At 48.8% G+C, this 22134-nt stretch overlaps 1 protein-coding gene across 1 annotated transcript in view; it reads right to left on the bottom strand.

The window, feature by feature from the left end:
- The window catches only part of hdac4 (histone deacetylase 4), a 112490-nt gene that overhangs the window by 16616 nt on the left and 73740 nt on the right, over positions 1-22134 (bottom strand). The window contains 8 exon segments of the mRNA XM_083682066.1: positions 1910-2028; positions 11688-11785; positions 12860-12979; positions 14001-14088; positions 14677-14732; positions 17129-17236; positions 19803-19849; positions 21228-21330. Of these exon segments, the coding sequence (XP_083538192.1) occupies positions 1910-2028; positions 11688-11785; positions 12860-12979; positions 14001-14088; positions 14677-14732; positions 17129-17236; positions 19803-19849; positions 21228-21330 (739 nt within the window).

The raw sequence follows: 22134 nt of genomic DNA, 5'->3' as shown, positions 1-22134 counted from the left end.
GTCCATAATTGTGGCCAACCGCACTCATTTAGGTTGCTCCACATACCACTCCTATTTTTGTCTTTTTCAAACTGAAAAGGTGCTGGATTTGCCATTGGAGTTCCTGTTTAAGTGTGGAAAGAAATGGTAGCAGTAGCACAACGTGGCTCTACATTGGCCCTTTTAAGTGGTGGCTTTCGTAACAGCCTCTACCACTGGCTATTGGGGCCTTCTCAGCTCAACCCAGCTACAGGAATCTGATTTCAACTCTGTTTCATGTGAAGGAATGGTCCACATGCCTGCTAGTCAACCACAGTGGCTTTAAAAGCCAGAGAGCTGTTTAAAGTGTGGTTCCCTTATAGCCATTAGGTACTGTAGCTAACAAACTGAAATGGATTTGAAAAAGTCATACTGTTTGATTGTTCATGCCAATGTTATGCATATAGTTCCAGAGCATGGAAGGGGATAATATTCTCAACTTCAGAGCTGGCTAGGTAGCAGGCTAGCTTACGTTTCATTAGCCGGCTTTCCACAGAAGGGCTTACACCGTGCGTGCCAGTCCTTGACGAGGCCAACTGCTTTTCCACAGACTCCCGGGCTTCAACAGGGCTTACTCCAGGCCTATTCGGTGTTAGCCTCAGGCTATTAGCCTCCTCTACCCCCCATGGTCCTTATGAGGCCAAACGGGGCTAGCGGAGAGATTTAGAGCGAGGGCGGGACATTCTTACCATCCTTTGGCTAGCGAACTTGGTGGGCGAGCATAATCCAAGTTAACATGCACTGCAACTACACAATCTAACTGATTTGAATAACGCTTTTACAAATACAACTGTCACAAAAACGCTTATGTTATGTTGTATCCCATGTTATGTTAACAGATCCTGTCAAGAAACCGGAGGGTTTGACACGATGCTGGTGTCTGAAAACATAGTTTGCCACCTCATGAACTGCAGAATGTAAACAAACCAGAATTTACACAAACTGGTCTTACGAACTGCAGGAAGTAAACAAACTGGCATAGGGCGGGGCTGGAAAGCCCTGCTGTGGAAACTCAAACGGGCATGTTCGCAAGCTGGCCGCTCGTAAGCCCTGGCACGCACTGGCACCACTTTCAAAAAATGCCTATTGCTTGTTAACAGCTGTTGCTTGACTAAAGACAGATATTCTGGTATAAAGTGTGGTTAAGTGACCCCCCCTCCCCCCTCCCTTTATAGCCATAACCACTGTTTATCTGCTCAACTTGCTTTCCTCTGCCACTTAGCATGGGCTTAAACACTTTCATCAATGCAGCCTTTCTGTTGGGGAGATAGGATCTGTCCGACGGGAGATTTTTAGATCTGGAAACAGCTATCGGACTGATAGGCAGAGGAATGCGGGCCACGAATAGAGTCGCGGGGACTGTTGTGGAGGTGCGGGGATGGAGAGGAGGAGGGGCGGCCAAAGAAATTTGTCTTGGTGCTTATGACATCAATCTATCGAAAGAGTTACGATAAACTTCATATGTACATCATATTTAAGACCACTAATATTATCACATCCGGGGACTACGGGTGAAGAAAACGTACATTTACATTGATGGCTAACTCGAAAGTTGATTTATGTGCACTGTCCCCCCCAGGCAACAAAATGTTACGCTTCAATAGATAGAAAATAAATCAAATCTAATGTCCTTCAGAAATGTTCTATATCAGTTAGATTAAATGTATTGTGATTCAAACAGAATTTCGTTTCACAGGTTGGATGAGGTTGGCATATGATACTGTATGATCATGTTAATATTGCTATATAATATCTCATTAAGGAGTGACACAAATAAATACACTTTTCTAACTCTTAACTTTCAGACAAAATGAGGAGGGCGTAGTAACAGCTCCCCACCAGAGAGGGAGTGGTGGATATTAGAACTGGCAGTGCCAGTGGGCACCCTTACATTTGGCCGTCAGTGTGTACCCTCCCAGAGGCGAGGCGTGGCCCTCCACTGCATCGAAGCCTGACGACACCAGCACCACATCAGGGGCAAACTCATTGGCAATGGGCATCACCACCGTCCTGTGAGAGAAGGAGGGAGAGAAAAATATTGAGCAGTCAGTAACATCATCACCTCTGTTGACTCTGAAGGCTGATTTATAACCTTCCGCATTGAATTCCGCACAGCTTTTCACAGAGGTCGCAGATTTCAATCCACAGAGGGGTTTGCATGTATACCTTCTGCGGACATCTGCACAAATCTATGACGTGACTCCAGCCACAACAACAAGAATGAGGTCCGCTGTTGCCCAATCCCTTCAGCGCGGACCACAGCAGACACAGAATGTATACATCCGCCTTAAAGATCGATACATCGACCCGTTTTCACCCAGTTCAGCTTTTATTTCCATCTGGAAGCAGCCACACAGCAAGTTCTCAAAATACACTTAGAAATCATCACTATGTCTGATACGACTGAGCTGACTGAGGCTGCTCAGCATAGGATAACATGCTGACCAAGCAAATAAACCACAAACCACAGAACCCTGAAGTTCCCATCATTGACACACCAGCAGCCTTAGAGTGCTTTGTTATTGTGTGTGTGTGTGTGTGTGTGTGTATGTGTGTGTCTCAAAGACATGCTATACAGCATCAGGCAAGCTCATTCTGTGGTTCGGGGGTATGTATGCACAATCACAAAATAGCTTACAGCACTGAAACACATAAACCATCTCTCTCTTCTCTCTCTCTCTCGTATCACTTTATCCAGTGAGGTAAACTGTTATATCTGTTTTAGTCTGATGAGGATGAAAATCAGCTAAATCGTTTTTTTGGGGGAAAATAAAGGTAAACAAATACAAAATACAAATCTGACACACCAGTTGAGGTGCCAATGACAAAATGCAATGTCCAAAAAATGAGTGAAGGAGTCCATTCAGCTGACACCACCGTGAGGTCAGGATTAGTACTGAGTTACTTGTTTATAGTAAACAAAGCACATTGATGGCAAATCACCATGTACACACCGAATTAAAACAAAACCTAGTCATTTGGGAGACACTATACCAAATAACAAACCCACATGTCTGATGCTTCAAACACAGGGTCCCAACCCAGCCATCGCAACCCCGAACCACCCAGTATAAGAGAGGGAAAGAACCGTGGTTAGATGCCGGGGGAGCAGTCGGAGAGAGAATGGAAGAAAGAGACTCCCGTGGACAGGGTGACTCAAGTTGTGGTTGTGGTTCAAGTTTCCCTTGGTGTGCACGAACTGAGATGCTGTGGTAAGGCTTTCTTTGAATCACCTGTGTGTGTAACACAGTGCCAAGCTACGTGTGTGTGTGTGTGTGTGTGTGTGTGTGTGTGTGTGTGTGTGTGTGTAACACAGTGCCAAGCTACATGTGTGTGTGTGTGTGTGTGTGTGTGTGTGTAACACAGTGCCAAGCTACGTGTGTGTGTGTGTGTGTGTGTAACACAGTGCCAAGCTACGTGTGTGTGTGTGTGTGTGTGTGTGTTCAGAGCCTGTGACGAGACATTAGCCCTCTAGCCCTGGGGCTGGTCGTACTACAACCGTACTCCTCCCCTCATGACCAGCCCGGCTCCCGGGGCAGCTGTAGGCTTGTAGGCTTGCAGCACGCTGTGTACTTTGGGTCCGGGAGTATTTGGGTATCAGTGTTTTGGTGCGGTGAGTGTGACGGGGGTGCATGTTGGAACCCTCTACTTTGCTGACCTCAGGAACATGGCGCTTGCCTCCTGGGTGCGGGCGGGCGGCGTGCCCTAGCTCCTAGCTCTTTCCGTCCTGCTCTCGCCGCCAAATTATAGGCCTTGGGTGGGCAAACCACGCCCCCCCCCCCACACACACACACACACACACATACACACAGCTGTCTAGGGCTGCCCCCCCCAGCTCCAGGAGAGAGAGAGCTGGTATTTTTAGGAGGTTCGGTACCTCAGACAGCTGAGATACACAGCGAGTGTGCGTCACTGAGTGTGTCAGCATGCCTCTGGCACAGAGCTCAGAGGCCAGCGTCAGAGAGAGAGAGAGAGAGAGAGAGAGAGAGAGAGAGAGAAAGAGTGAGAGAGAGAGAGTGAGAAAGTGAATGAGTGAGAGAAGAGTGTGACAGTGAATGAATGAAGGCTCCCATTTGCTTCTGCTAAAAAAACAACAGGAAGGTCAAAAGCCAGGTGCAGAGTGTTTTTGTGTCACCTCTAGGTGCGTCTGCTCCAATCTACACACACTTTGTGCCAACATACAATAGGTGGAACAGTGAATGGGGAGTGTTCTGAAGACATTCCAAGGAAAATGAGCGCTCACTGTAGAAAGTCATATTTGTTCAGTTTTCAAAATGGGTCTCTCCCTCTTTCTCTCACGCACACATGCACATGCACACGCGCACATATTAGGCACATAAAGGACCCCACACCAAAGAGAGCAGGCCACAGGCACTTCATGTGGGCAGCCGCGTGGCTGGAGAGGGGGGGCCTTGACCGTGAAGGTTACCATGGTGGCGGGAGAATTACACACCACTTTTGGCTACACTTCATAACGGGTTAGGGTTATATTCTTGAAACATCAACAACTAATCTGCAATTAAAATCATTATATTATATTATATTATTGCGTCAACACTGTTTATCTTTTTTTTAATACAAGCCTAAAATGCGATACCGAACCTTTCAGTGTATCCAGGGTGATTTTTGCAAGTTTCCTACTTAGTTTTTTAGTATGACTGAGATTATCTGAGAATTTATATTTGATATGAGGTGCTTGTTCCTCTGCACCTAACGCTCTCGCTGGGAGGACAATAGAGTCGAAGCGTAAAAACTACGCTGCTTCACGCGAGCCTCGCTTCACAGACGTGCTGCTTGGCCTGCTGTCCAGCACGCCTCATAGATCACCGTGAGTTGTTAAGCTGTGCTTGGCGTTGCGGTGCCATAATGGCGTTGGCATAGTTGGGCCCTTAGCTTACGGGACGTCCGGGGGCTGGTGTGGGTAGGATCCAACAACTCCACCGCCTGTGTCTCCGTCAGCTGGTTCCTGCTGTTCGTGTGCCGTTGCTGAGGTGGGTGGATGATGGATTTGTTGAAACTTAGATATGTTTATGTCAAAGTGGGTGGGAGAGAGTGGATGTGGATTTCAAGAATCCTACCTGGCAAGCAGTACGACCTTATTAACGGTGTTAAATGTTGGAGGGTGGGTCTTAAATGGGGAGGGTGTGGATTTGTGGCTGTTCTCTCAGTGGTGTGATGAGCATGGGCTTGTAGAGCTCTCATAGAAAGACAGGTATTTGTGTGTGTGCGTGTGTCAAAGAGAGAATGTATGTTTTATTGAGTAAGATTGTGTAAATGTGTGTGTGTGCGTGCATGCATGTGTGTGTGTGTGTGTGTGTGTGTGTGTGTGTGTGTGTGTGTGTGTGTGTGTGTGTGTGTGCGCCTGTCTGCAGTGAGAAAGGCTGGTATGATGAAGGCAGCCAGATTGAGTGAGTGAGAGCGTGCTTGGAGGGACCTGCTAAGCTTCAGGGTTAAACACCTCTTTCCCAGAAGACAGTCGAGCCTAACCCTAATCCCCCTGACCCAGAGTGTAATCTCCAAATCACACGCATATCACACACACACACACACACACACTTCCGCCCTCTCCACAACGGCCCCAATAGTGACGACCACCAGTGTGACCACTGTAATGTGCCCCACCTATAAACGTTCCCCAAGCCCACCGTAATCCCCCCCCTCCCCTCCCACCCTAACACAGGTCAACCTTCCCATGAAGGCGGCTTCGGGAGTCTTTCTACGACCGGTTCATTATCTCTCTCCTCTGATCTCGGGCCGGGGGAATTCCTGTAGCTATTGCCTTTTCTGTCTCCCCGAAATGAAACGCGGCGCATCGCTCGTCCGTCTGCTGTGTTTTCTTGCCCTCTCTCCCCCCCAGTCGACTGGTGTTGTTTCAGTTCGAGAGAGAGAGAGAGAGAGAGAGAGAGAGAGAGGGAGAGAGAGAGAGAGAGAATGAAAGAGGATGAGATGAGGTTTAGTTGTGGTGCAGCAGACGAAGAGGAGCTCGTTCAGGGGGCCTGACGAGTCTTTGTGGATAGACTTGGGGTCAAGGGGGACTTTGACTCACGTATGGGCCCTTCAGGTGTATACCAGGTCTCTTTCCCGTAGACCACCAAGTGTTCAACATGGAAAATGATGGAGAAATGTCTGAAAATGTTGACCTTAACGTTGCCTTTATTCATTGCTTACATGCAATTCATTTCTAGTAGCACTTCTTAGCCGTGCGGCAGAGCCAACGAGGCTAACGCTGAAGTGCTAGTGCTGGGGCTAAGGGGCTAAGGGGCTATCGAGGGCTCAAGCTGTGGGACGTGGAGTCAGAGTTGAAGAGCGTAGCTTGAAAAATAGTCTTTTTGGAGAAGGGAGGGAACGTAGCGATGCTAGAGGGGCCAGATGTTCATGCACACGCACAGGCGCAGGCGCACACGCACACGCACAGGCGCAGGCGCACACGCACAGGCATACAGACACACAAATGCACAGGCTGTCTCACACACACCTGCAGGCACACACACACAAATGCACGGACTGTCTCTCACACACACACACACACACACACACATTAACGGAGGCAACTGTTCGCTCAGTGGTGTTGACACGAGCCAGGGAGACGTCCCTCTCCCGGGACTCTCTCCATCCTCCACTCCTCCCTCTAATCCCTTGCTCTAAACTCACCTTTAACTCCAAGGGCCAGAGCAGACTCTAAAGTGTGTGTGTGTGTGTGTGTGTGTGTGTGTGCGTGTGTGTACTGTGTTTTCAACAGGAAACAAGTGTAGCCAATAGGAGGATGACGCTCTGGCATCAGTGGACACACTCGAGTGACATTTTACAAGTGCTAATTAGCAATAGCCCGTGTACAGATTAGTCCTACGACGGACTGAGACAAATTGCGAGAGCTGGAAAGTAGGACCGGCATCCAAAAAGAGATCCATCCTCACCGCCCTGCCTAATCCTCCCGGCGGAAGGGGTGCCAAGCCCTGTTAGGGGGAGAAATAGACCCCCCCCCCCCCGGATGCTGTAGCACCTCCCAAACCAGGCAACAAGGGGTTAACTCTAGCCATGCCTACATGTCAGGCTCTCTCAAAGGCTTCTCCGACCACTCACAAAAAAGCATAGGAGAGCAGGGGAAGGGACTGAGTTAAAGACACACACACGAACATGTACAAATATACACATACACGCACACACACACACACAAACACACACACAGGCGCACGCACACACACACGCACACACAGACACTTCAAAGCCTTGTCATCTGGCGTTGCGGAGAGCTGGTTTGAATTAAGCTCAATTCTCCTCTCTGTTTCCAAGTTCATGGTGAGAGAGAGAGGGAGAGGGAGAGAGAGAGAGAGAGAGAGACGGGGCTTCTGGTTTTCATTAGGGCCAATTTTCTTATCTTTTTTCTCCCTTCTTTCTGGGGCTCAGCCTTGATCCCCTGCAAATGCAACGTGGCACTGGCATCCCCTACAGGGGGGGGGGGGGGGGGGGGGGGCACTAACTGTGGTGAAATGAGTAGGTGAGGCACGCATCCCCCTATGGGGGGGGGGGGGGGGGGGGCACTAACTGTGGTGAAATGAGTAGGTGAGGCACGCATCCCCCTATGGGGGGGGGGGGGGGGCGGGGGGGGTCGGCAGTGAGAGATGACGGACAAAAGACGGGTTCACCGGTTCAGGGTCATAAAGGATTGACATATTTTACTGGTCAACTTGACAGACATGTTTTTGTGTTTGTGAATAACAAGGTATACAAATAGTTCTGTTTTTTTCACACGGTGAAACGGTACTTTATCTGCTGGCCGTGGGTGTTCCATTGCCAGCGGCTGTGTTTAGATGGAAAACGCCACGTAGCCCCTTGCACACCAACACAAGTGACGACGGAAGGTTTCAGGGACATGTCAGAAAATAACGGGCCGGTCCGGAGACGGGTCGGGACCTCTGAACAGCCGGTAACTGTTGACCCGCTCACGGAACGTGAGCACCCGCGCCTCAGTCCTAACATACGTTCTGAGGACTTCAGGGACAGGGACGGCCAAAAAAAAAAACGACACCTTATTTCGACACTTTGCCGAAATGGTAACGATCCATACTGTATCTGTGCTATGATCTGCTGCATGCAGAGCAAACCTCCAGCTTTTTCACACATCGATGCTGGCAGGTATGCAGCCAGAGGGACAAGCGACTTATACCAGACCATAGCTTCCAGATCGACATGAAGTACCTACAGGTTGGGGCTAGGGGTCCATTTAGGATCTTTCCAAGGTTGTGACCCTTGATCCCTATCGTGTGACGGGTCATTGGCGCAGGGACTCCACTGCTGGAGTCGAGACGTCTCCTCCGACAACAACACAGTGGGCCCACAACAGTTTTTGGTCTGCCAAACATTTCTCTCTGATGGAGGAGTCTGTTCAGATTCAATATGCTTTCAAAGGGGCTTTCCTGACATTATAATGAGCAATTCCATACTGCCAAGTTAGCATACGCAATCGGAAATCTGGAACTCCTGTACACTGCCATGTGTATCACCATGCATAAATATGACATGCTGTACATGCCATAGATAAAACATATTAATATGCCTGAATGCAGTTGGCGTGGCTGTCATTGGGCCAGCGTGGGGGGAGGAGCAGCATGGAGCTCTGTCTGCCTGCCTGTGCGTCTGCCTGCCTGTCTGTCTGTCTGTCTGTGTCTGTGTCTGTGTCTGTGTCTGTGTGTCTGTCTGCCTGCCTGCCTGCCTGCCTGTCTGTGTCTGTCTCTGTCTGTCTGTCTGTCTGTCTGGGGAACATTAGGTGTGGATCCTGGGTTGCGTGCAGGCAGCCTGCAGCAGGCGGCTGGCCGGTGGTTTGATCTCTCTGTACCTGCACAGGCAGTCAGAGCAGCTGGCCAGATGGCCTCTTCTTCAAAGTGGGCCGTCACCAACCGGCCCCTGCGCCCCGCCACATGTCTGTCTGTGTGTGTTTACGCCTGTGTGTACGGACGGACGTATGCATGAATGTATGTCTGTGGTGCGCCCGGGTACGTGTGTGTGTGTCCCTGTGTGTGTGTGTGTGTGAGTGTGTGTGTTATAAATAGCCCCAGACAGCGTTCCTAATGGAGTTCAGCCCTGGCATCAGCCTCGTAGGCAGATAAAAGAGCGGGCCACAGAGGCAGCCTCGGCCATGTATTACAACACATAATACTTAATGTTTCACCGCTTCTCAGCCGTATATAACCAGCCTCCAAAGCTCTGTGAAAAGAAGAATTATTCAGAGTTCCACTCTTCTTGGATGAGAGCTTACCGCATGAAATGTGATTCCCACATCATAAAACATGACCTGCTCTTACACTTCTCTCAGTACCTGGCTTTGGACGAAAATGTAACATTACCACAGCTAAAATGTGAATGGTTATTGCATAAAATCAATCAATGTTTATAAGGCAAGCTATGTGGCCATCTCAAGTCTGTACCATGAAAAAAAAACTGGTGTGTTTGTGTGTTCTAAAGATTTGTTTGAGAACAAAAAGATCTGGATTCATAGTACCATGTTTTTCTTGGCTTCGACATACACATTTGTCTATTCCCAAACTGAAACACCACAGACAACCGGCCACATGTCTCACTATATAAGACTACTTGCACTTTGCATTGAAAAAGGCTTTTCTGCCTATCATAATTTCTCCGCCGTTACTGAATATTTCTCAAACCCGTTTGGCACATCTACTCGATTTGTGACAGCCTAAATATAGGCCAAATATCATAAATATCCATTCAGGCGTTTTCATTAAAACAGTTTTGTGGACAAATAACTAAAGAAAATCCATGTTTGTTTACAATGAGAGGCCACTAGACAATGTGGTAACAGTGAACTGAAGTGACTACAAGTTCAATACGTGACCCTAACCCTAACCCTAACACGGAGGGACAACTCCTCTGTAGATGGACCACATCATAACAGTAGAAGGGCTGATCTGCTATACTCTCCCCTGCTGTTCCTCGTTCTAGCCCCACCTGCAACTGCTCCCATTTTCTCTACGCCCTTCTCAGATTTATTCTCGTCATTGCACACGGCGTGAAACATTTATTCACGAAAGCTCTCATTTCAATCATGTGAAATACGTTCAACGTGAACTTGCGGTGCCAGAGCGGAAAATTAATGACACAAACTGTGTTCTTTACTTTGTGAGCGTGCTGTGTCCACATAGCCTGCTGCTGAAATGCACACAACAATCAATCATCAACTGAGAAACATTATATCGCTATGAGTTAATTTATATGCAATTTCAGGGACACACTGCCACACCTATTCCATGTCTGACATTATTTTATGAAGTGTCCATGAAGACATCATTTGTTCTAAGTTAAGGTTTAACCAAGGACATCATTTTGAATTTCTCTGGCCTGACAATAATTTCTCCTTTTTCAAATTGAAACAACTACTCTTCACGCAAATCATCCAGGCTGCCATTATTGTTAATTCTGAATTAGAATAAAACCTAATAAGACCTTCCAGTTCCCCCCAAAAAACTGGAAATTAAATGCATAAAACCTACATTTTAAGTGACATATAAGATTGTGTAGCCAAAAAAGACAGGAAATTCAATTGATATTCAAGCTTCATATTACATTGCTGCTGTGTATAGCCAATCCAGTGTTGTGTTAACTTGTGTTATTATCTTTACTTTGTTTGCAACAAAGATGGTAATGTTACCATTAGAATGTAGGACATGTAACCTAGGCCTATATCCAAATGCAAACCTAGGCTATTCTTCTAAAAGCAGCCCATAATAAGGTCTTCTAATAATAAGTATTTGGCTGTTTGAGAGAAGGTGTGAATCCTAAACAACCTGCCCAGAGGTGAGTGTATGATGTTTACCAGACCAACAAACTGTACTGTACGGTAGCAGGAGTCAAAGCTGAGTGTGCTGGAAAACCATGTCAGTGCACAGGATATACATTTCTGGGGATCAATTGAATTTCCTGTCTTTTCTGGCAATAAAATCTTATGTGTCACTTAAAACATAGTTTTATTTTGCATTTAACAGTTATTCCGGTGTGCAAGAATAAAAAAAACAACAACATCTATAACACCAAAATATATCTATTTTGAGACTATTTCACAAGTAAACTCACAGCATCAACTCACAATTACTTTCAAAGCAGGAAACCGATGAATGATGTGATTTGAGTGAAATATCCTTTTAATGGCAGTGTGTAGGTTTGTGGCCTGGCTGCTTGTATGTACGGTCCCAGAGCTGTGATCTGTCAGGTCAAGAGCTGTGCTCCGAGACCCTCAGCTTGCTGAAATACACCCCTCTCTCCGAAGCCAAGAGGTCCCCAAGCTCCCTACACACCAAGCGGCCAAGCAAAGCTGTAAATCCTACACTTAACAGGCTTCTCTCTCTCCCTCCCTCGCCTATCCTCCTTTTTCTCTTCTCCTCCTCTCTCTCCCTCCCCTATCCCCCCCCCCCCCCCCCCACCATTTTCTCTCCCCTTTCACCCACTCTCTGTTGTCGTCTCCTCCTCAATCTCCCTCTCTCTCAGTCTCCTCACTCACGTTTTCTCTCTGCACCTGGCTTTTGACCTTCCCGTTTTTAACAGAAGCAAATGGGAGCCTTCATTCATTCACTGTCACACTCTTCACTCACTCATAATTCTCTCTCTCTCTCTCTGTCTCTCTCTCTGTCTCTGTCTCTGTCTATGCTCCAGTGTCTTACCTGAATGCAGCCAGGTAGTCCACATCTCCCATGGGGGGCTCCAGTCCTCCAGTGAAGGCCATGTTCACATTGAAGCCCATGCCCGCTCCACTGCCCACCTGGAGCACAACACCACAGGCAAGATGGGTTGGTGGGACACACGCACACGCACGTGCACACACACACAGACACACACAGACACACACACACACACAAAAGTAAATACACAAACAGATGTATTTCACTCACTCAGCACAGACATACTTTTGTATGCTAAATCACACTTGACATACACAAAGACATGAGAACATCTGAAGCAGATGTCTATAATGTCTAATATGTCTAATATGTCTAATACGGAGGGACAACTCCTCTGTAGATGGACCACATTATAACTGTCTACTGAAGTTCTGTAGAATAGAAGCCGTGTCTTGGCAAAGGCTGCTGGAATTCCTGCCATTTACCTGTCAAAGATCAGACAGTGGCTGCCAGACAAATGCAAATACACACACGCAAACACAAACATGTGCGTACACACGCACACACAAACATGTGCGTACACACGCACACAGACATGTGCGTACACATGCATGCATGCATGCGCGCGCACACACACACACACACACACACACACACACACACACGCACACGCAGACACATACAAAGACGCGCGTGCATGAACAAGCAATACACTGAGCTGGCAGTCAGCTATGCCAATGATCCCATCATTAAGAAACATGTATCTGGAAATGGAACAATTACACTGCAGTCAGATAAAACAGTAGAACAGCCGCTACCAAGGGAGAAGCAGACATTATTTACTGTTGCCAATGTTGCCAATTTGACTTTGAATGACAGCAACATTGTGCTCTCTGCTGGAGTCCATTCAAATCCAATTTAATGGATTAGATACTATAGTCAATGTTGAATGGGGTGAGCGGTAGCCAGTTGTTTCATTTGTTTATGGTTATTTCCCCCTGAGACAGATGCATTCATATCTTTGAATTCTAGACAGCCAAACCAAAGTGAACATTTCAGAAGACAAGCCGAACACACACATACACATGCCACTACGAACACACACACACGCCACTACAAACACACACGCACTCCACTACGAACACACACATGCCACTATGAACACACACATGCCACTATGAACACACACACAGACACACACTACTTTGCCTCACCTCGTCAGGCGCTCCGCTTCCGGGAAAGAAGTTGCCGTCGTCATAGCGATGGAGAGACAGGTACAGAATGTTGGGGTCACTATAGAATGCCTGCTGAGTGCCGTTGCCATGGTGAACGTCCTGAAAGAGGCGGAGAAAGAGCAAGGTAGAGACTGGTTGCTTGCTGCCCACAACAACTGATCCAGGGTCAGCTCACCACAACCCAATCCTACTCTAAACCGCTAAATGGAACAATCTACCCAGAACCAGCTGCTATAGATGCACAAGGTTAATGGTCCTCAGCCAAAATGGACACTACAGATTCTGTGTCATTTATGTCATTTTGAAATATTATTCAAACTCCATTATATATCCTCTGGTTTAGATGAGAGTGACTCATGTGGATTACGACATCAAATTGGGATGCCACATTTTCTCGGGGGACAAAATAACTTTAACAGGACTTCCAACATACTCAAAACAAATATGAAAAAGTGAGTCGCTTCTGTGTCGAGACACTCTCTCATACAAAACAAACAAAAAAAAAAGGTTCATTTTTTTTTTTTAACCGAGTGACCTTCTTGCACACTGTCCCTCTCCCCCTGGATGACAGGACTGGCTTTAGAAGTCGCCCGGTGACAGACAGAAGGAAATGAAAAGCGCTTCAAAGGCTTTGGGTCGGACTGTAACGACCCCAGCAGAGGTCCAGCCATGCCGCCGCCACTCTTCCTGGACGGGGCCCGCGACCTTCATGCCTCTTAAAACTTTACAAACACACTCTCTGGAGAAATGGGACAATGTCTGACCTACATACTTGAGCCTCTCTGTGTTCAGAGTTTATGGGCTAAAGCGGTGACCGAATGTGTCTGTCTCAACATCCTGCTATCTTCATAACACCCATTTCCTGTTAGAACAGGTTGACAGTTGAGCGCAATGTCACTTCCTGTGTGACAACCGATAACGCAATCGTCGTACCAATGCGAAAGATTCAGATTTGACTTCTTTCACGTCGTATCTGTTCGCACGGACGGGTGATGCGATGACCTATTCTACAATGAAATGATTCGCCCTACGCACACTCGGACCTGTACAGGAACCAGCACCATTTTGTCTGCTGTAGCAGCCAGCACAACGACAGACTCCGCTGGGAGGGTCAACTCACCCAGTCCACGATCAGGATCTTACTGACGCTGAGCCTCTGCTGCAGGAGCTTGGCCGCGATGGCTACCGAGTTGAAGTAACAGAATCCCCTGAGACGGAGTAACAGAGAGAGACAGAGAGAGAGACAGAGAGAGACAGAGAGAGAGAGAGAGAGAGAGAGACATGAGTGAGACAGAGAGAGACAGAGAAAGACAGAGAAAGACAGAGAGAGACAGAGAGAGAGAGAGAGAGAGAGAGACAGAGAGAGAGAGAGAGAGACAGAGAGAGACAGAGAGAGACAGAGAGAGTGAGATGAGTGAGACAGAGAGAGAGACAGAGAGACACAGAGAGAGACAGAGAGAGATAGAGAGACAGAGAGAGAGAGAGAGACAGAGAGAGAGAGAGACAGAGAGAGACAGAGAGAGAGAGAGACAGAGAGAGAGAGAGTGAGATGAGTGAGAGCAACAATTAGTGAGTGTCAGCTGTCGTTTGCCACACAAAACAACGCATAACTCGATTTGGGACGGACCCTCCCCGCCCGAATTCCACTCAGTGTGCTTCATTCGTGAATGGACATCTTCCTGAAACCTCTCTGCTAGGTGACACTGACCAGCTCAAGTGGTGTGAGAAGGCGGGTATGTGAGTCGCCAGACCTGAGGCAATGGAAAGGCAGGCAAATGAAAGGGGGCGGGGCTTACATGGGTGTGCTCTCCTCTGCGTGGTGTCCGGGGGGCCGGACCACAGCGAAACCATTCTGCCAATCAGAGAAGCTGCAGTCAGGTTACCCATATCCACACTGTCATCAACACACATACAGTATTTTGACATCGACCGTAGATCAGGAAGATCAGGAAATGAACAATGTCTCCTATTCACTTTACAGGATTACACACAGACATGTACAAAAAGATAACATTTACAAGAGTGCACAAACAAAGTCACCCACTCACTCTCTCCTTCCCTCTCCCTTTCTCCTTCCCTCTCCCTCTCTCCTTCCCTCTCTCTCTCCCTCTCCCTCTCTCCTTCCCTCTCCCTCTCTCCTTCCCTCTCTCCTTCCCTCTCCCTCTCCCTCTCTCCTTCCCTCTCTCTCTCCCTCTCTCCTTCCCTCTCTCCTTCCCTCTCCCTCTCCCTCTCTCCTTCCCTCTCTCTCTCCCTCTCCCTCTCTCTCTCCCTCTCTCCTTCCCTCTCCCTCTCTCCTTCCCTCTCTCCCTCTCCCTCTCTCCTTCCCTCTCCCTCTCTCCTTCCCTCTCCCTCTCCCTCTCTCCTTCCCTCTCCCTCTCTCCTTCCCTCTCCCTCTCCCTCTCTCCTTCCCTCTCCCTCTCCCTCTCTCCTTCCCTCTCTCCTTCCCTCTCTCCTTCCCTCTCTCTCTCTCTCCATGCTGATTCAGTTCCCTCCCTCCATGACCTTAAATCCCCTCATGGCTCACGCCTAATTGTTTTGCCATTGACAGGGCGGAGGGTCAGACACTGCAGATGTCTCACACACCACACACACACACACACGCACGCACACTCAATCACTCACAGACACATACACACACACACGCACACACACACGCTCGCACACTCAATCACTCACAGACACACACACACTCACACACACACCCACGGCGGATGGGCGGTCAGCTGGGAGCTACGGGGATGGTGTGTTAATGTGGAGACCTGGGGGACTCCCGCCCTGTGCTGTGCTACGAGGGGACGTGAGGGGACCAGAGTGTGTGTGTGTGTGTGTGTGTGGGGACGCCCATTTTAATGATGTTGAGGCAGCTGCTGCAGATTACCTCTCCGCCTCGCCAAGAGGATATTATTCTAGTGAGGGGGGAAAGAAAGGGACTCGGACCCACACTGACGATGGGCAGCGGAGCCTTTTCAAAGAGATATGTGTGTGAGTGTGAGTGTGAGTGTGTGTGTGTGTGGTGTGTGTGTGGTGTGTGTGTGTGTTGGTGTGTGTGATTTCAAGAGATTAAAACGGGATTCCGCGGGGTTCTATTTTAAAAACTTGACGATGCATGTGGAATGTTGCCACGGCCAGTGTAGGTGAAGTTAAGATTGGTTTCTCCTTCGGGGGCTTCATTTTGCGTGCCTGTGTGTGTGTGTGTGTAGATGAAGTTAAGCTACAGGCGGGTGACTCCTTGTGAACCCAGAGGAGTGTGCACATATTTTCATGGACGTCATTATTCTTTAAGAGTGGCGTTGAAAGAAAGAATTACAGACAGAACGACGCTAAATAGATGAGCAAATGAATGAGAAACTGAACCAACCCGTTAGCGTGGTGTGCTAACAGCTCTGAACGTCGTTAATCTCCAGCCGCCAGGGCCCTGTGCTAGGGCAGGTGTCTGTGGTGTGCGCGGCTCCTAAAAGCCCAGCCACTCGAAGGGGACTGTTAGCGTTAGCGGTGAGCGCGCTGCGGGGCCGCCCCGCTGGGTTCAAACGCTGGGCGGGGGCGCTGCCACAGACGCAGGGAGGCTAGCAGACGGGGCAGGGAGGCTGGCAGGCGGGGCGGGGGGTGTCTGTCTGAGAGGTGCTAATGAGAGCCTGGAGAGGAGGGGGAGAGAAACATTCCTCTCCCAGTCTGGAGGTGTCACGGGTGCCTGAGTCTAACGAGGCGGCGGAAAGGGGAATGAATTAGCCTCCGCTAGCGTCCTCTCCTGTTCACGGCAGGCCGACGTCGTTAGCGCTGGCAGCTAATAAGGCCTAACGATCAACTGCCTGGCTCTGACACTCACTCACCTGAGACGAGAAGCATAAATGTCACTTGCTAGGTTAAATGATTAGCCATTCGAGGGGAGGGATGTTGTAACGAGGGTAAATCAATTAGCACCATGTCTCATTCACAAGGAATGGGGCTGGCTTAGCTTAGCGCACTCCTAATGATGGCTGAATTATCACTGCTCACCCCGTCACTTGTTCACCTGAGACGGGAGCATTAGCGCCCGTTAGCTAGGCAGGCTGAAGGACTGCAGTGTGTGAGAGTGTGTTTCACTGCGCGTGACTAATAAGGCTAACTGTATTAGCATCCGCTAGCTCGCTCTGTTACCACACAATGTTACAAGTAAATAACCACTGGTCACATAGCAAAATAATCTCTGATGCATTCTGCATGGCTAATTAGGATGATGATGATGATGATGATGAAGGTGATCATACTAACCTTGAGCTCTCCAGACGCCACTTTGAAGACCAACTCCACCACAGAACCCACAGCCAGACGAGCGGCGCTGGACGAGTGGACCTCATTCCATATGGTGTCACTGTCTACCTGTGAACACACACACACACACACACACACACACACACACACGCACACACACGCACACACACACACACACACACAAAAACATCTCCCATAAATCAATATAGCATGTGGACCATAGGACAACATTAAACTAAGAGGACCATAGGACAACATTAAACTAAGAGGACCATAGGACAACATTAAACTAAGAAGACCATAGGACAACATTAAACAGTCAAAATCATGACGCTGTCTTTGCCTTTACCTTTACAGTATAGTCACCCCACACACACACACACACACACACACACACACACACACACACACACACAGTGTATTCACCACGTGAAAAACCCCTTTTGTCGTATTGCAACTACAGACAGAGGAGAAAGGAGAGTGGAGTGCTAAGCCAATGAGGGGAGAGAACCGCTGGTAGACACCACTGAACCACCTCACAGAATGGATCTGTGGACAGGAGCGCTAGGTACGACATGCACAAGCACGCCTGGTCTACTGGCACAAAACACACACACACACGCACACACACACACACACACACACACACGCACACACACACACGCACGCATAAACCAAGTCAATCCAAAATACAATGTGTGTTGTCTACTGGCACAAAACACACGCAGACGCACGCACACACACACACACGCAAACGCACTCACACACGCGGGCGGGGGGGGGGGGGCATTTATTCAGAGACATGGAGAGCAAATATAAACCCTGAGGAGAGAAAAACTGGAGGGAGATGCAGGACATTGGGGGGGGGGGGTGAGGGGGATGAGAGGGGAGAGGCAGAAGAGAGGGGGAGGGTGGAGGTAGGTAAGGGGATGGGGGGGCGGGAGCGAGGGATTGAGAAAGGGGGCAATGGAGAGATGGGGGAGATAGAGGAGGACTATGGGTGGATAGTGAGGGAGTGAAGAGTTAAAGCATGATGGGGGAGGGGGAGAGAAAGTGCACGGTGTGTGTGTGTGTGTGTGTGTGTGTTCCTTACATGGTCAGAGACAGAGGCCAGCCATTCATCAGTCAGGCCTGATTATGCTGACACACGCCTGCCCCGCAGCCCCAATCACAGCACACAGGGGCCACCACACACACACACACACACACTGCATTACTTGGAGAACACGCATCAGCATACACCGCTTTCACATCCACACACACATTTTACACACACACACACACACACACACACACACACACACACAATCAGAAACTGGAAAAATCGAAAGAGGGAGAAGAGAGTGTGTGTGTGTGGAGACCTGTTGGGGCACTTGTAGGGGGGGTTGAGGGATCCCTGGGGGTCTCCCACTCAGCATACATTGACTCCAGCCGTCCCTGCGCTTGGCATCCCTGTGGCATCAACTCTCCAGTGCAGTGACATATATAAATATATAAATAAATACCCCAAAATATATAAATAAATCAAAAACTCTCTTGTCTTTTCAACTCTCGCCAAGAAGGACTTACGAATTAGCCAGAGAGAGTGAGTGAATGGGTGGAGGAGTGACCAAAAGTAAGGGAGAGAGAGATCTAGTTTTCTTTTTTTTCGGGGGGGTGTGTGGTGGGGGGTTGGGGGGGGGGGCTATCATGTAAGCACTCGCGGTGAAGGGGGTGGGGAAAGAGCCAAGTCTGAAGAACGGATGGACGCAAAACAACTTACCGAGACTTAGGGACAATAGACATTGAAGTAAGTAAAAGAGAGGTGGAGAGGGGGATGAAAACGGGAGAGGAGAGTGAAAGGGACCAGAGACTAAAGGGGTAAATGGTAGGGGAGGGGTGGGTGGGGGGGGGGAGAGGGAGCGTGTTGGAATGAAGGAGTGGTGGTTCTCTTCAGCCTGACAGGGTAATTTCACCAGCAGACCAGAGGGAGGGAGGGAGGGGAAGGTGGGGGGCTCTGGGTATGGAGAAACTTGCAGGAAGACAACAATTTAGCCCCATTTAGCATTAAAGAGAGCAGAGACCCTTCTGGTTCCCACCAGCAGCCAGCCACTGCCACAGAACACAGCTACCCCCAGAGAGAGTTGGAGGAGGGAGGGGGGGAAGGGTTAGAGAGAGAGAGAGAGACAGGGGGAGGAGGAGGGACGGGGTTGATGGACTGGTCTTCATCAGCCCCCCACAAACACACGGATCTGACACACCTGGACTCACATACAGTACTTACATGAACACACACACACACACACACACACACCGGTTGTTTTCACCCTCTACCGTCACTTTCACAACACACTAACAAAGGTGAAAAACACACATCCGAGACACACAACAATCACAAATGCAAACACACACACAAACAGGTATCCTCAATCAGCCAAACACACCCATATACTAACGAACACACACAAGTACTCCCCCCCCCTCCCCATAGCACACAGCTTGTTTATAGAAAACATCTGGACACAATTACCCACTCCATGGAAAGCAGAGCAATAGTTTTTGTTGCCTCTGGAGCTCAAGGGGTGGTTGTGTGTGTGTGTGTGTGTGTGTGTGTGTGTGTGCGTGTGTGTGGTAGCGAGAGAACAAACAGCACCATTATTTAGACAGAGAGAGAGAGAGAAGAGTAGTGACTTACCCCCACCCCTCCACAAGGCAGTCTCACGAACATTGGTGTCACCGAACCTGAGAGAAAAGGAGAAAGAAAGAAAGAAAGAAAGAAAGAAAGAAAGACAGAAGAGAGAGCAAAACAGAAAGAAAGGGCGAAGGAGAGAGAGAGAGAGAGAGAGAGAGAGAGAAAAAAGAAAAAGAGGGATGTTACAGGTGACCTCTAGGACCCTCCTGGACACACAGGTAGAGCGGGTGCTTGACCTTTGACCTCCCAGAGAAGTGAGTATTACAGAGCATGGCTTCATTGTGGTCTCTCTCCAATCACATTCTGCCTTAAAAACAACTAAACAAAAGTTAACGCTAATTTGTCTCATACAACCTCACTCCTTGACGGCAACTTTCACTAACGGTCAAGACATGTCTCTCCACCTTGCTGTGACCCACCAGGGTTTCAACCGCATTGGAAGATCTGTGCCATAGCCCGCTAAGCTAAAGCCTAGGCATTGTCTGGGGGATCTAACGCCTATGTCCAGGCCAGGGTCTCAGGTAAGGCTACTGATGTCAGGGGAGTCCAGGGTTCTCCCCAGAGAATGGAAGAGTGGCGCTGCGCCACGCTGTCAACTTGTATTTACTAACGATAGAGGAACCATCTTTGATCGCCAACGACATCGTTGTTAAACACAAAAGCGAGAGCCCATCCTAAGGACATTCCTCAGTGAATTCAGCGTTTTAGTAGGTATTTTTTTGGTGTATTTTGACGTGTATCTACGCTGGTCGGAGGTTTTGATCATGCGATCCAGCGCCACGCTGTTCAAACATCCCGGGGGGGGGGGGAGTGGCTCTGAACCACCTCCGCTACACCGTGCTGAGTGTGCGACCCCCCTCCGTGTCTCTCAGGATAGCGGGGGTCTGCTAAATGACTGTGTAAACGTGCCTCTTATACGTGCCCCCCGGGGGGGAAACCTAAGATGAGGTCTGAGAGCTTTCAGCCCCTGACAGAGTCTGGCTCTGAGCCAACGCCACCTGTAGATCTGAGGGAACCGGAGAGGTGGAAGCGATAGGGCTGTATTTCTTCCCTCCTTCCTTCCTTCCTACCTTCCATCCAACCTTCCATCCATCCATCCATCCGAGGATGAGATGAAGCGATCGCCGTATAAGCTTATCGATGTAATCCTCTTATGTCTAAAGGCATGACTAGAAGGTAGGAGGTTAGGGACTAGAAGGTTGGGACTAGACGTTTGGGACTAGGAGGTAGGAGGTTAGGGACTAGAAGTTTGGGACTAGGAGGTTATGGACTAGGAGGTAGCATCTAGGATGTAGGGACCATGAGGTAGGGACTTGGAGGTAAGGACTAGAAAGTAGCGACTAGAAGGTAGGGACCATGAGGTTGGGACTAGGAGGTAGGGACTAGGATGTAGGGACTAGGAGGTAAGAACTAGACAGTGAGACCTACTGTCTAGTTTCTGTCGGAGTGGGTTGGTGCCGTACAGTAGGACGTGGGCCTCTGAGTGGACCGTCTGGAGCTCCTCCAGAGTCGCCTTCCTCCCACGGATACACTACAAAGAGGGGGATGAAGAAAGAAAGAAAGAGGGTGAGAGAGACAATTATCAAGAGGTATATTTACAATTTTGCAATATTCAACAGGTCAAATTTCAGAGAAGTATTCCAACGGTGACACCTGCTGCCGTAAAAGCGGGTCCAATGCCGAGTGTGTGTGTGTGTGTGTGTGTGTGTGTGAGAGAGAGAGAGAGAGAAGAGGGGGGGTGGGCTACCACTGGTTAAAAGGACCTCTTAAACCCCCTGCTGTAAAGTAGAAGTCCTATATTACCGACAGGGCTGCCTACAATTAGGGAGAGAGAGAGAGAGAGAGAGAGAGAGACAGAGAGAGAGAGAGAGAGACAGAGAGAGAGAGAGAGAGAGAGAGAGAGAGAGAGATAGAGGAAGACTTGTTTGTTTATTTTAGTGTGAGTGAGTGAGTGAGTGAGTGAGTGAGTGAGTGAGTGAGTGAGTGAGTGAGTGAGTGAGTGAGTGAGTGTGTGCGTGTGTGTGCGTGGCCAAGCATGTCATTGAACAGGTGCAAGGGCCAGATAAGAAACCACTGACTAGCTTCCATTTGGTCTTGACCAGCGTTTGTCTGGCCGGGAGAGATCTCTATCCCCACGTCTCAGAAACAAGCAGAATGTTCGTCTGGGCGTCTGACTGAGGGGAACCAAGCTGTCTCTGACATCACCTTAGCATCCTCTCTCACCCTAACGACTAAAGACATGCTACACGATATGTGTCGCTAATTCTTTCTATCATTTTTTTTGTGTGTTGACTATGGTTCATGATATAATGTTAATCCATTTCTTATCCCGTTA

This window comes from Argentina silus (genome assembly GCF_951799395.1).
Source record: "Argentina silus genome assembly, chromosome: 12".
Lineage (NCBI taxonomy): Eukaryota > Metazoa > Chordata > Actinopteri > Argentiniformes > Argentinidae > Argentina > Argentina silus.
The sequence above is the reverse complement of the archived record's forward strand: the minus strand, read 5'-3'. Positions and strand labels throughout refer to the sequence as shown.